Below are 14,632 nucleotides of genomic sequence, written 5' to 3'. Positions count from 1 at the left end.
CTGCAGAAGTTTCAGAGCGTCTCATCGTGGTGAGTCACTTACACTCTTAACTGTTTGACTAAAACAGGTTGCAACATAAAACTGTGAAAATTGATAGAAGTTAGACAGTCAAAGTGGAGGTTTTTGGAAAGTTTGAGAAGCTTCTGGGAAAACATTCACTAACCTTTGACTTGCTAAATGTTGACAGTGAGGGAAGCTCTGTTTGGACATCAAACACACACACACACACACACACACACACACACACACACACACACACACACACACACACACAGACTAATAGATGATGCGTTAACCAGCCTTTTTCTTATCAGCCATGTTTTTTGGCGTCCTGAAGCCTGTGCCGCTGTGTCTGTCAGCGCGCTGTCCCAGCAGAGAACAAACACAGGCAGAAAGATAATATTCTCTAATCAATAGTTTGCATTGTTATCAGTGATTGATCAGAAGGAGGCTGGGCAGCTATAAACGGACATCCTGGCGAACCGCTGGCCGCTGTGCTCATCTTCAGACCGTCAGTGGCAGCTGGTACGAGTTGATCAGGTTTCCTACAGGAGGCAGTGAAGAGTCCTCATACTTCTGACCTTATCGCTTCTTCTTCTCTCCTTCTCTCTGCATGATCGGATCCTCATCCAAATCATGTTTACACTTTACCGTTAGCCTTAACTTTTCCTTTAAAAAAAACATGTACCCAAGAAACCTCTTGAGCTGGAGGACAGTTTGTTACAACTGCTCGCACACCTCCACACAGTCTGATTATCTCAGTGTTTGTTTATGAAATCGCTGTCAATTCGATTCAAGTCTTCGTGTTATCGTCCCTGTGGTGATTTATTCTTCTGTTTTTATCCTGAGGGTCTCCTGCCTGCTCTGTCCTGGTAAACGTGTCTCCGTCCAAGACAGTAACATCTACAACTGGATCCCATCCATCTAAGATGAAACATAATCCAATAACAGACAGATTCGGCTCAATGAATCCAATTATGTGGCCCAATCAAATAGAGAGAGGATTCCCCTCAAATCCATCTGCCCCAGACGCATCCAGCAGAGATGCTTCAAAGCCTCAGAGCCTCGTATGTGGGAGGAAGAGGCTGGCGTCACACTCCAGGTTTGCTGCACTTAGTTTTGGTTCATCAGCTACAACCCAGCAGGTGAGGCCTGAATACCGGCTCTGTGGGTTCAACTACCAACTGATGAGGAGATGTGGAAGAATCCGAGGCGGAAAGACGAGTCAAGTCCACCTCATGTTGGAATTCTCAGGACAGAGGAAGACATTCCTCAGCCCTGGATGATCATCCCTCTGCATACTTGTACACGCGTGTGTGAACGCATCTCTGTGATTTGATTGGTTGATTCTTGCATGTTTGACTGGTTGGGTTTTACTGAGATCAGTGGATTTACAAGAACGAGAAGGCATTTGTTTCACATGTTTTGAACTCGTTCTGTTTGACCCATGTTGTTGAAAGTGTTCGTCTGGTGATGTTCTGGTTGGCTCACTGTGAGTGAAAGCAGCCTCAACATCAACAACACAGCACAGAAACACAACAGGGAAGAGCGCAGAGAGCACGTGTCACTGCCGCAGCTATGTGTCCTTTGAATAGTGAACATACTTCAACGTAGACTTTAGGCCTGGTTGTGTTGGTAGATGAAGCCCAAGAGGAGGTATAAGTACATGCGCTACACAGACAACTTGAAAAATGACAGCTGTTCCTGAGTGTTGCTCCATGCAGGAACTTTTCTGTTAGTGGACATTCGCCTTCTTTTCTCTGTCACGGTGACAAAGATGGTGAACATCTGTCTGGCCCATTAGCAGCAGGAGGAGGGTTAGCAGCAACACCTCAATGTACACGTGTACATGTATGAGCAATGGCAGAGTGACACTAAAGACGAACGCTTTAGCGTGTCAAAAAGTAAACAACGTGATAAATAAAACTAAATTCATGAGCTCTTTGGGACGAGCCCCGACCAGAGCAGATGCACAGAACTACAGCACCAGCTGAAAACCAGGTTTCTCTTCAGAAGGACGGACGTGCACACACACACACACACACGCACACACACACACACACACACACACACACACACACACACACACACACACACACACACACACACACACACACACACACTGGCTGCCGCTGGACTCTCACTCATGAGTCCACATCTTTAATCTCTGCTTTGTCAGTTTATCAAACTGGGAATGGTTTAGGACCAGAACCGGTTTCTGACTCAGCAGGTCATCAGGGACCAGAATCTACATATCAAAACAGCCCACCTTGATGTGTGTTCAGCTGACATCTCAGCTGTCATGTTCAGATTTCAGGTTCATCAGCATCAACTCAAGTCTTCAGGTCCAGTTGTTGAGGAAAAACTCGCTTTTAATCTGCGTGGAATATTGCACATTAAAGCAGCGATATTATTATCAGCCAGAGTCATTCAGATAAAGTTTCTCCTTCTCTGCTATATACTGTCAGCCCCCCCACCCCCTCCCCACGGCTCTTCCAGGAACTGGTCTGGATCAGGTTCCTGCAGATCAATGGAGATCTGGGTCTGCACCGTTTACGTTATCGTTGCCAGTATTAATGCTCTTTTAATCTGCTCGGGATTACAGCCATCGATCCACATCAGACATCCCCACGCCACACCAAGCCCAAACTCCTGTTTCTCACACACACACACACACACACACACACACACACACACACACACACACACACACACACACACAAGAGGGAGAAAATCAAGAGAGAACATCAACACAAGTAGAGACCGAAGCAGGAAGGACAACAAACAAACGCGTGTTTGTGTTTGGTCGCAGTATCTGATCACCGTCATTGATCGCTGATTGATTCGTGTCACACAACAGAGAAATACCTCAACCCTGAAGTATACCTGTTCTATCCCAGATTGGCATACAAGTATTACTCACAAGTAGGATTTCACACGCTAATACATAACAATCAGAATAATCCCAGTATTCTGTCTACTAGGTTGTTTTGTCAGACGAGGTCAAACCACACTGGCTGTTATTTTCCTGTTTGTCTTTCACCATCAGCTCAGTCTGGACCCGCCTGTCTTCATTCATGACACCTGCAGACAGAATTATTTCAGCCGCACTGTGACACCAATACTAATGAAGGTGGAGGAGGGAGGGAGAGAGGGAGGGAGAGGGAGGAGGGGGAGGGAGGGAGGAGAGAAGAGACAAATATAGCAGGAGGAGCCAAAGGAGGAAGAAATAACCAGTATGGAAGAAGCATCAATTCATATTAGAACCAGTAAATCCTCTCTGAGGCTGACTGAAGAACCAGTCCCAAGATCCCACCAGCAGAGACCCAGTACAACCAGTACAACCAGTACAACCTGGATCCTTCACTAGTTCCAATAGCAGCTTTCAGTAGACTCTCTGCTTCATCTTGAGCCTTGTTGCTCAAATGTGGGTGCATCGTGTGACATCACAGCGATGTGAGTCATGTGACCTTCATCCGTTCTACTTGACAGTTGAACTGGTGCGTTAATGTGGAGAGGAAGAAACAGACGGACGACAACATTCCCCTCAGTCTCCTCAGAGGAGAACACAGACCAGCGCAGGTTCTCCAGACTGGTCCAGGTTCTCCAGACTGGTGCAGGTTCCCCAGGTTCCCCTCAAGACTGACGTCTTCTATTGAAGAGCTTTCAGGCTGTTTTCTCTGTGTCTTCACATTCTAAACTGTAATTCTAAGTTACAGTTACAGAGTTCCTGACGTTCTCCAGTCTTCTAACCCTGTCACTAGGAGCCCATTCTCAGGTTCTCCTCTGGGTGTTCCGAGTACTCCAGTGTTAAAACCCTCTCTCCTGAGCTGAACCGACAGGATCTCCTGCTCCCAATGTGGTTTATACACTGCAGTGGTCATGATACTCTGGTTTATCTCTGGTACTAAAGAGCAGAACCGGTCCGGGTTAGCAGGTCCTGCACTAGCGTTCTCCTCCTCCATCCTCCACAAAAAATTCAAGTTAATCAAGTGAAATAATTTGATTAGAGTTATTAAAAAGTAAATACATATTGTGTATATTGACAATAGCGAGCAGAAGCTTCTGTAAACTTTATGAAACCTCTCCTGACGGCCTGAACTGATCAGGATCAAATCAATAACGGTATTGATTGGCTGCTCATAATCTGGCTGTACTGACTGGGATGTGTACACCTGCCCTGTCCCTTTAAGAACAATCTCATTACCATCAATCAGGCTCCTTGGACTAACGCAGTCACAGGCACAGGCCCAGCCGGGCCCAGTCCAGTCCGGGTCTGTGGTTCTGAGAGCTGAACCAACACCACTGAGGCGGCGTATGATTGTTAATACTATTGTATCTTTATCAAATTGAGGAAATGATGTCCAAACGTTACGTTGCTTTAACCTCCATTTACACTCACAGCTCAGGGTTGTGTTCGTCTTCTCCCTGCTGCTTTCTACCTGCATGTGCTTGTGTGTGTGTGTGTGTGAGACTGTGTGTGTATGTGTGTATTCTCACAGCGCTCCGCCTCAATGGGCTCAGAGTCCAGGTGTCAGCTTTGATTTGACCGCCCTAATAAAACAGCGACAGGTCCATTTTCTCCTCTGAACCCAGGCGTCTCAGTTGGGTTCGGCAGCACTTCTACTGCTTCAACACCTCCGGGGCGCCATAATTGGTGTGGACAGTCTTAACAAAAATAACGACACAACCTCTGATATTGGTATTGGGGGCTACAGTGAAGGTTGCAGGGAGTCTGAACCCCGCCAGTACAACGCAGACATGGCTGCTGCATCTATAACTGCTCAGCGACGATCCTCAAATGAGGCTGCACACGGCACCAGAGGCAGCGGAGATGCTCTCACGCTCACAGCAGCATCTGGACAAGCTTCAACCAAAACATGCTCATGGACATGCGGGGGAACATCATTGGTGAGATGAGTGATCCTGGATCCTGGCACCTACGATGCTCCCATCTGCAGGGCCAAGTTGGAGGGCCAACGACTGTGAGAACACACACGGCGAACTGACAGCCACAAACCAACAGCTCACACGCTAACATGTTAATGAAGCTAACACGTTAATGAAGCTAACACGGAGTAAGCGGGTAATCAGACCCGGGTCCCGGGTTCACAACTGCAGAGTTTTTAAAAACATAGTGTTGCAGTTATTTTTCAGATACGGTTCCCAGTCTCAGAGGAAATCCTCCCTCTTGTGTCGTTCACATTTTAAGGGAACTCTGAAATCATAACGTGCTCCTCGGTACAGCCAACCAGGACATGTTGCCATTTCAGTAAATCTGGACCCATTGTGTTCAGCGCCACCTCACATGTTCAAGTATGGAGTTCATTTTATAGGATTTGGTACATTTGATGCACATGTGGTGTATTGCTGCTCTTGCCGGTAGTTTCAAGGTTCCTTCTGACGGCGTCACTCGTCTCCATGTGGCTCAGAGGTTAAGCAGCAGCCAAAAAGAAAACCTCATGGTGACCAGTTTCTGGCAGCAGTTACAAGATGAATCTGGACACAGTTACTGATAGACTGTCCTCAACTGTGGTGTCTGACAGGAGATAAGCGTGTCTGTCAAACCCCCCCCCCCGTTATTACAGATCAATAGCAGGAAAGCTGAAAACAGACAACGTGTGTTCCCCCAGATGCAACCGAGCCTAAACCTAGAACCAGCTCTTGACCCTCAAACAGATATTTAATCTGGATGGGCGCAAACACACACGCACGCACGCACACGCACGCACACACACACACACACACACACACACACACACGCATGCACGCACGCACACACACACACACGCGCGCGTGGCGTAACTGCTGGTAATCTGTGTGTCATGAAGCCAGCTCATCAATAATGCACATGCCTGCTTGCAGCAGGATGAATAAAATGGAAAATACTTCACTTCAGTCATTCTGGGTTTCAGCACAATTTGAGGCCTCAGTGTTGATCCTGTGTTTGGTTCTGGTGGTGGTCTACAATGGTCCTCCCAGGTGTTTGGTTCTGGTGGTGGTCTACAATGGTCCTCCCAGGTGTTTGGTTCTGGTGGTGGTCTATAATGGTCCTCCCAGGTGTTTGGTTCTGGTGGTGGTCTACAATGGTCCTCCCAGGTGTTTGGTTCTGGTGGTGGTCTACAATGGTCCTCCCAGGTGTTTGGTTCTGGTGGTGGTCTACAATGGTCCTCCCAGGTGTTTGGTTCTGGTGGTGGTCTACAATGGTCCTCCAAGGTGTTTGGCTCTGGTGTTGTTCTACGATGGTCCTCCCAGGTGTTTGGTTCTGGTTTCTGGTTCTGTTCCATGACACACATCCTTGGTTGGGGACCTCTCAGCGGGTCAGAGGTCACCGTTCCTTCCTTTCCAGTCCCTTGTGAAACCTCGTGAGTCATCATAGAAGTGACGGGCTGGTGCTGTGATAAGTGAGCCGTGACATCGGGTCTGCTGTCCTGATGGAATCAGAGCTGCTGGGTGTATGCAGGGAATAAAGGAAGGATGAAAGTTCAGGTGTTTTCAGGTGTTTCAGGTGTTGTCCTGTGTGTTTACCAGCTTCTTCATTCACTGCTCTGCTGGTAAAGCAGCATCACATGATCTCTTCCATTTTACAGGATCATTTTCTTTTCATCCATAATTCACTTGGAGTCACAGGCAGCATCTTCCAACCAAACAATGGGCTCCTCTCTCTCACGCTCTCTCTCTCTCTCTCTCTCTCTCACTCTCTCTCTCTCTCTCACTCTCTGTTTCCCTCTCACCCCCTCTCTCACTCTCTCGCTCCCTCTCACTCTCTCTCTCCCTCCATTTTGCCTGGTTAACCCAGCTGTGAGGTGAAGAAGAAGTGAAGTGAGCAGACCGAGGTGGGTCACGCCGAGATTCCCATCAATAATTCATCGGGCCGCTGCTGCCTCTGCTCTTGTGTTCAATTCCCTCGACAATCACATAATACCTCCCCCCAAAAGAGAGAGAAGTGAGGGAGAAAGATGAAGAGAGAAAGAAACAGATTCAGGATGAGATAGGAGGAGGAGAAGAAGGAGGAAAAGCTCGGGAGACACTTGAGGCGGTTTTCCGCCGCTGGATCTCACCAGCCACACCTTTGTCTGACCGCAAGGACGGCCCCTCTAGAACTCTTCCAGGACCTTTTTTGGAGGAGAAGAACCTGAACAGTGTGTAAAAACTGCTGGTTGAGCTGACTGATGATCCATCCATTTTCTATACAGCTTATCCGTTAAGGGTCGCGGGGGGTGGAGCCTATCCCAGCTGACATTGGGCAAAAGGCGGGGTTCACCCTGGATGGGTCGCCAGTCCATCGCAGGGCCATCAGGAGCAATTACCGGTTCAGTATCTTGCTCAAGGACATGTGGACATGGTCACTGGAGGAAATGAGGATCGAACCAGCAATCCTTCAGTTGCTAGACGGCCACTCTACCTCGGAGCCATGCTGCCCTGATTGATGACTTAAAGACATTTTGGCCATAACGTAAAATCCTGACCGGCAGTCACCACAGGGTCTGAGGGGTCTTCTGCTTCCTCCTCATTGTTGTTTTTGAGGGTTCAGGATTCCCATCATGATCAAGCTGCAAAATGTATGGCAGCCCAGTTGGTGATGCAGAGCTCACCTGGATTCATGTCATATTCTATCCACCTAACATTTAGAAGACATCGTTTTATATCACTGCCTCTGCTGCCATGGAAACTGAGTCAACAGAAAAGTTCTTTCGTACTCATTTTTCTTATTCATATTCACGCAGCCTGGCAAATGCCCCAAGTTCCCTCAGAAAAAATACACAAAATGGATACCAATGTACAGTTTGCTACAATGAATCTACTTGCCATGCACACAGAGATAAAACTACTGCAGTAGAAGACAACAGCCCGACAATTAATCCTCCATTACAATGTTCAGGTTGTTCCACAATGACGGAGATTAGAAGGCAACAATTACAAGCCCCTCACTCGATGAGTCACTCACTCACCAAGTCACTCATTCAATGAGTCATTCACTCACCGAGTCACTCACTCATTGAGTCCATCAATGTGTCACTCACTCACCAAGTCACTCACTCAATGAGTCACTCACTCACCGAGTCACTCACTCAATGAGTCACTCACTCACTCACTCACTCACTCACCGAGTCACTCACTCACTGAGTCACAAACTCACCGAGTCACTCTTCAATGAATAACTCACTCAATGAGTCACTTGCTTAATGAGTCACTTGCTCACAGAGTCACTCGTTCAATGAGTCACTTGCTCACAGTCACTCACTCAATGAGTCCCTCATTCAATGAGTTACTCACTCAATGAATCACTTACTCAATGAGTTACTCACTCAATGAGTCACTCACTCACTGAGTCAGTCAATGTGTCACCCACTCACTGAATCACCCACTCTTTGAGTAACTCACTCACCCAGGCTCTGACATTGCTCTCAGATGTTTCACTTTGATCTCAAGGTTCTGACTGTGATTTCTGACTTTTTTGAGTTTTGCATTTGATCCCAAGCAAGACCGACAACATCAAAGCAATCCAAGCAGAATCAACATTAGAGTTCAATCTCACCGATGCGTCACAGGAGGATGATGAAAGGAACCTTGAGCCTTTTACCTCAAAACACTACTTAATCAAATGACCAACATAAAGTATTTTATTTTACTGTCATTTTGGAGGCTGTAATTGGTGAGTAAGTGGGAGGTCCAGCAAAACTCCATTCATCCCCATGCAGACCTGAATGATTCGGCATCAATTCATGAGTTTAAAACATCCATGTTTTAAAATGTGTAGAATTTGATGTGAGCAGAGCGACAGCGGCGGTGCAGCTGAAGCACTGGCGGCGCCCGGGTCTCCTGCTGCGTTGCTGTAACTCCCCTTGTTCTCCACATTCTGCCAGTTTAGTACCTTTAAAGTTGCTGATTTCCTCATTTAAAATTAATTGCTTCGGAAGAAACAAATACATCATCAGCTGGTTGGGCGCCCACCAGCTGCCGGGGCCAGCAGGATAGATGTACACCGCAATTACATTCACCGTCAATGAGGCAAATTTTAAATTGGGACTCAGTAAAAGACTGTTTCAACATCTATTTCACGACCGTAGCTGAATAAACATACAAATATCTAGAGATGTGGAGAAATATTCAGAGAGAAAAGCAAGGAAAGGAGGAGACGTTATCCCTCTGTGGATGAGCATCAGAACATGAACGTGGATAGCAGAAGAGCAGACGACCTGCCAGCTCACAGCTCTCCTCCCTGCATGCTGCTGCTCTTTCCCCTCCCAGCTGCCTGCAGGTCGGGGGAATGTTTGCTCCGTCTATTGTCTGAGTGTTGCAGTTCTGACCTTTGACCTTAGCTCTATTATTTGCCTGTAGCATTGTTGATCTACTATAAGAAGCTCCCTCTTGCTCGACAATCGTTTTAAAGTCACATTGCAGGAGGGAGCAAAAAATAATAATAACAAATGAGAAGACCAGAAAGGAACACTGGGAGAAGAGAAGATCTGACAGCGCTCTCACAACTGTGGGACTCTTCCACAGCGACGATCTGTAACCTGTAAACGTTTCAGCGTCACGCTCTTGAACCTGCATGCCGACATCACGCTGAACAAAGGGGAGAAGGTCTTTAACTTGGAGACGTCATGACTCCCGCTAATCTCCGCCTGTCTTATCTAAACAGGTCCGTCCAGCCCCCAAACCTCAGAATTAACAGATCCATCAAATCAAAGAACTAAAAGGGAAAATGCCAAGTAACCATTTTCCCCTGTAATCAGTGAAGGAGCTGATCAAACAGAGGGAGAGGAAAAAGATTTGATCACTGAGACGACCGGCGGTGCAGCAGTACAATTTGAATTAAAAGCTAAAGTGTGTAATCTGGTTAAATGTGATACGATGATGAATATAAGCATGCATGAAAGGAGAAAATCTTAAGACAGACTAATTATCATGCTACCTGCTTTTAGTTTTCGTTTCCCATCACTCCTTTGGCTCCGTTCTACCTACACGGTTTAGCTGTAGTTTCTGATTTGTTCCCCCAGCTGAAGCCGGGGAACCGTCCACGGCGAGGTCATGACGTCACCTGAGTCTGTCCTTGTTTGTTTGACAAACACTTTAACTGCTCCTGTTCAGCTTCGCTTCCGAGGTTTAACTTCCACCTGCACCCGGCGTGTAAGCGAGGCGGCGTGAGCTTCCCTCCATATTGAGTATACAGGCTCACTTCCATAAGAGTAACTGGTGACAGAGTGATGGGCGGTACTGGAAGTGGTACTGGGACAGAAACTGTTGATGGGATTTGTGGGTGTCGTATCACACACGTACCTGCCAGCGTGTGTTTTTAGTAATCAGAGAGGAGCCGTAAGCAGTATTAGTACAAGGCTGCAGCCTGAGTGTATCTGCATGGTGCCATTTTACAACAGGCTAGGGAGCACAGATCACATGACCACTCCCCTGCTGGCTGCCAGCTCCTCCCTCCTCCATTCACTGTCATCCATCTCATTTCCTGTTAATCTATATAATCAAACACAAGCCCTCAGAGTCAAAGACGCCGTCACAGCGTCAGCGAGCAGCTACCAAAGACCCCAACGGTCCAGATCCAGAACCTTCTCATCCCAATACCACAGCCAAGCAGCGGAGAACCCAGAAATAACCCAAGAACCCACTGAGCAGGCAGCAGAACCCCCCCCCACACACACACACACACACGCTTAAATACCAACATCACGAATACACTCCTGATAATCAACAACACCATGGAACCACCCGAAATGTTATGACTAGCACAGGAAATGAAGCCTGCACCTTCTACCACCATAAATAAACAACATCTGTCATTATACACACACATATATAGATATGTATGTATTTATTTATATAATGACGCATGCAGTTAGTTATATATGGTGGTAGAAGGTGATAATTAATATAAAGAGACCAACTTTATATTTTTAATGTTCACCAGTCGAACGGAAATTTTAAAATACACAATTTTTAGAAAGTGAGAAATTTCCCTGCATAAGAAAATTAATCCAGTTTTGTTTTTGCTGATAGAAATGCAACTTTAGACAGTTTCACTCTTTTATTAGTTTGTAACTGACAAGCAACATTTGTAATTCATTTCTGAAGTCTTTGTTGCTGTAAAGCAAATTTCCCTCCTCAGCAGGCAAACGTGTACATATACATATATATATATACATATGCATATATATACATATACATATATATACATATACATATATATGTATACATATATACATACATATATATTTATATATTTTTTTTAAGGATGGTGTCAGTTTCAGAGATATTTTCAATGACTCTGTGGCTTTAGTCATTTATGAGGGTGTATTAAATCTGCTAATTCCTTCCATTTTTGTGCCAAACTCAACGCCCAGACTGCCTGCGTGGAGTTTCCACGAGGAGACCAAATGTGACGGATGTCGAGGATGAACGGCTCGCCTCGGTTGCGGTCGTTCCCGCTGCTCGCAGCTGCTCGTCCACCTGTAGGGACGACTTCTACCACAGCGGTCCGCGTAACTAAGAGGAAAATTCAACGCTGGTCAGAATGACACCCAGGAGCTCTGCTGGCAGTCTTGGAGGTCACGAACAAAAACGAGGTGAACGAACCGCCGGACGCCCCGAGTTACTCGCTACGTTGTGCGTCCAGACTCGCGCCGAGCTTCACCGGTTCCTCTCTGTCTCCTGCGTCTTCACGTGTCCAGCGTGTCGTCTCTGGTTTCTGGTGCTATGGGTTTATTTGGTGCCTCATTTTTTTTTATTAAATGAACTTAAAGGTGAAAGATAGGCTACTTAAACAAACGGCAAATTAAAATAGAAAACTGGACTGAAAGCGTAAAAGCAGCTCAGGTTGAACCCCAGGAGGAGCCCGGAGCCTCGGGTGTTAGGAGAGGAAACACGGCGTGGATGTGGTTGATGCATTCGAGCAGCCGCACGTTACCGGGACCTCCTGCTCCGACCCCCGGCCTCCTGCGGGTCAGTGGTCTGTCTCCCTCCGCTGCCGCTGCTCCCGGAGGACAATAGAGCAGCGGCTGGGACAGAGACCCGGGCCCTCACTAGAGGGGGCAGCAGGTCCGCTGGTGCAGCCTCTGCCACGGCCCGACCCCCTCCCCAGCTCCTCAGTCACAATGGAGAAACGACACCCCCAACCACCCCTACCCCCCCCCCCCCAGCTCGTGAGCAGCAACTTCTCTGTAAACTTGAAAATTAATGAATTAATCGGTGAAAATTCCTTTGTTGTTGCTGCGTTTTTCATTTTTCTAATTAAAAAACAAACAAACTTCAAAACAAAGCCGATAATTTGTTTCACCTCCCGGTAGCTAAATAACAAAATGTCTTCTGCTATTTTTGAACGATTCATCTGATAATCATTTGACTTTATTCTGAGCCGAATAGAAAGCAGGGAAATGAAGCGTGGAGCGCGTCAACGTCACAGAGGCGCCGTGGGAGGGAACCCCGCGACCCGGGCCCGCCGCCGACCCTCCGGTATCGATCGCCTGTGGTAATAACGGCCAGCGACCGTAAATGAACGCCAGTCACCTGACGGCGGACGGACCGAGCTCACCCTACTGTAGGAAAGGAGGACTGACACGCTGAGCACCAGAACCACTACCGCCAGTACCATCACTAGAGCCGCCAGCAACAGCACCAGTGCCACAATACCAGCACCAGTGCCACAATACCAGCAGCAGCACCAGCACCACTACCACCAGCACTGCCAGCTTGGGTTCTTCTTACCTGCCAGTCTGAGCGCCGACATCCTCTGAAACTCGGGCTCCTGCAGCCACTTCCACATCCTCCTGAAGGTCTCCCGGCCTGACTTTAGTTTACTCCAGGGTTTGGGGTTCCTCAGCAGGTCCGACAGGGTCCCCTGGGAGCGGCACAGCACCCTCTGGGCGAAGATGGCCTGGGGGATGCTGTACCTCTTCAGCTCCGCCGTGATCCGCTGCGCCACCTCCTTGGTGTTGATTTCCTCCAGCTGCCCGGAGCCGTTCCCCCCCTGCGTCCCCGAGGAGGAGGGCGGTCTCTCCCTGGTGGAAGCCAACACTGGCCCGTGGGATGGGGACTGGAGGTGGGGGTGGTGGCTCGCCGACGAAGCGGGATGCCCCGGGTGGTGCATCCCGTTCAGGTGCGGCATCATCCCGGCCGCCGGGCCGCCGAGGCCTCGGTGCTGGTGATGGTCCCCTCTGGCTAGCATGGAGGCGGTGTGGTGCGCGTCGAAGTTCAGCATCTTCTCGTGACCTCCATGAGTTGAGGAACCGTAATTGTGGAGACCCTGCTGGGAGTTGTGGAGGGAGCCCAGGCCGTTGCCCAGCACCGGGGACAGGCTCTGACCCATCCCGGACATGTGGTCCTTGTGGTAGGGGCTGTAGAGGTTGTTCATACCCGGTAGTCCCCGCTCGTCCCGCATCAGAGTGAAGCTCCCGCTGACGTTCCCGGAGAGCCGCTGGTGGTGGTGATGGTGGTGGTGGTGGTGAAACTTGTCCGACACGGTGGAGATGGGGGGCAGCGGCTGCAGCGGGGTTAAGGTGGTGTAGGTGCCGCTCATCCCCATCCCGGGAGAGGACGTGTCGCAGGGCACGCTCATGGCGTGGTGCAGCGGCAGGGACAGCTCCGGCCGGTACTCCCCGCTGCCGTCCAGTATCGTGGCCATGCCGGACACCATGGCCGAGCGGGATGACGCGGCAGCGGCGGCCAGGTCCTGGTGTATCCGTAGAGTGGACGCTGCCGCCGCCGCCGCAGCCGCCGCCGCGTGTCCCCCCACCGCTCCCGAGGAGCTCCCGCGGCCGTGATGCGGGCTGTGGCCGCTCATCAGCTCCGCATCAGGGGCCACGGAGCTCACCGCCACCCCGCCATGCAGGCTGCCGATGCCGTCCATTGTCATGTCCGTATTCATGGCGTACGCGTCCAGGTCCTTGGCCAGGCATCGATAGGCGTTAGTGTAGGCAGTCTTCATTCATCTGTCCTCTCAGTCCATCGGGGCGAGCGGAAATATCACCTCCCTCTTCTCCCGCTCCCTCTCGCGGCTCCGCTCCCTGATGCGCCGGGATGGGTCAGTAGCCGGATCCCCGCTTTTCCTTCACTTCCTCGGTTGTTGCCCAGACCTCCTCGGGCCTCTCCAGCCCAGCGTCTTTGTGTGCTCCCGGTGTGTTTCTATCTCGATCATACGGGCCTGTGCAGCGGCTCCCCCATATCCAGCCCTCTCCTCCTCCGGTGCTGCTCTGCTCCTCAGACGGGAGCTGTCCGCGGTCCCCTAGCTCAACCCAACCTGCTGAGGGAGGCGGGGGGGACGCGAGGCATCGGGAAGGGGCTTCGCCTTCCTGACCGATGGCGCAGCGGCCCAATCAGGGCTCGGATGGGGGATCCGGAGGGCGGGGCGAGCGGCCCCGCTGGCGTATCAGCGACTCGGTCGGATGCAGCTGTTTGGAGGCGAGGCTGCGCTAGAAACCACAACACGGACTATTGTGCTGCCACCATTGCTTCCTCCAGTACTGGAACTACTGGTACTACGGTACACGGCCCAGTATTTAATGCACTATTTGTAGAATAATCTTATATATTCACATCTGTGCCCCCATTCTCTTAATACTTATATAATACTATTGTATTTAATGACAAGTAATCACTATGAAAATACATGTGACATTCCTTT

At 49.3% G+C, this 14,632-nt stretch overlaps 1 protein-coding gene across 1 annotated transcript in view; it reads right to left on the bottom strand.

The window, feature by feature from the left end:
- The window catches only part of onecut2 (one cut homeobox 2), a 31,549-nt gene extending 17,318 nt beyond the window's left edge, over positions 1 to 14,231 (bottom strand). Inside the window, exon 1 of the mRNA XM_086188264.1 lies at positions 12,718 to 14,231. Coding sequence (XP_086044390.1) covers positions 12,718 to 13,936 — 1,219 coding nt within the window. The 5' untranslated portion in view covers positions 13,937 to 14,231. The remainder of the gene's footprint in view (positions 1 to 12,717) is intronic.
- Between the last annotated feature and the right edge of the window lie 401 nt (positions 14,232 to 14,632).

Source organism: Aulostomus chinensis, chromosome 19 (genome assembly GCF_037954235.1).
Source record: "Aulostomus chinensis isolate RoL2024-O1b breed Wild chromosome 19, RoL_Achi_v1.0, whole genome shotgun sequence".
NCBI classification, from domain to species: domain Eukaryota; kingdom Metazoa; phylum Chordata; class Actinopteri; order Syngnathiformes; family Aulostomidae; genus Aulostomus; species Aulostomus chinensis.
The sequence above is the reverse complement of the archived record's forward strand: the minus strand, read 5'-3'. Positions and strand labels throughout refer to the sequence as shown.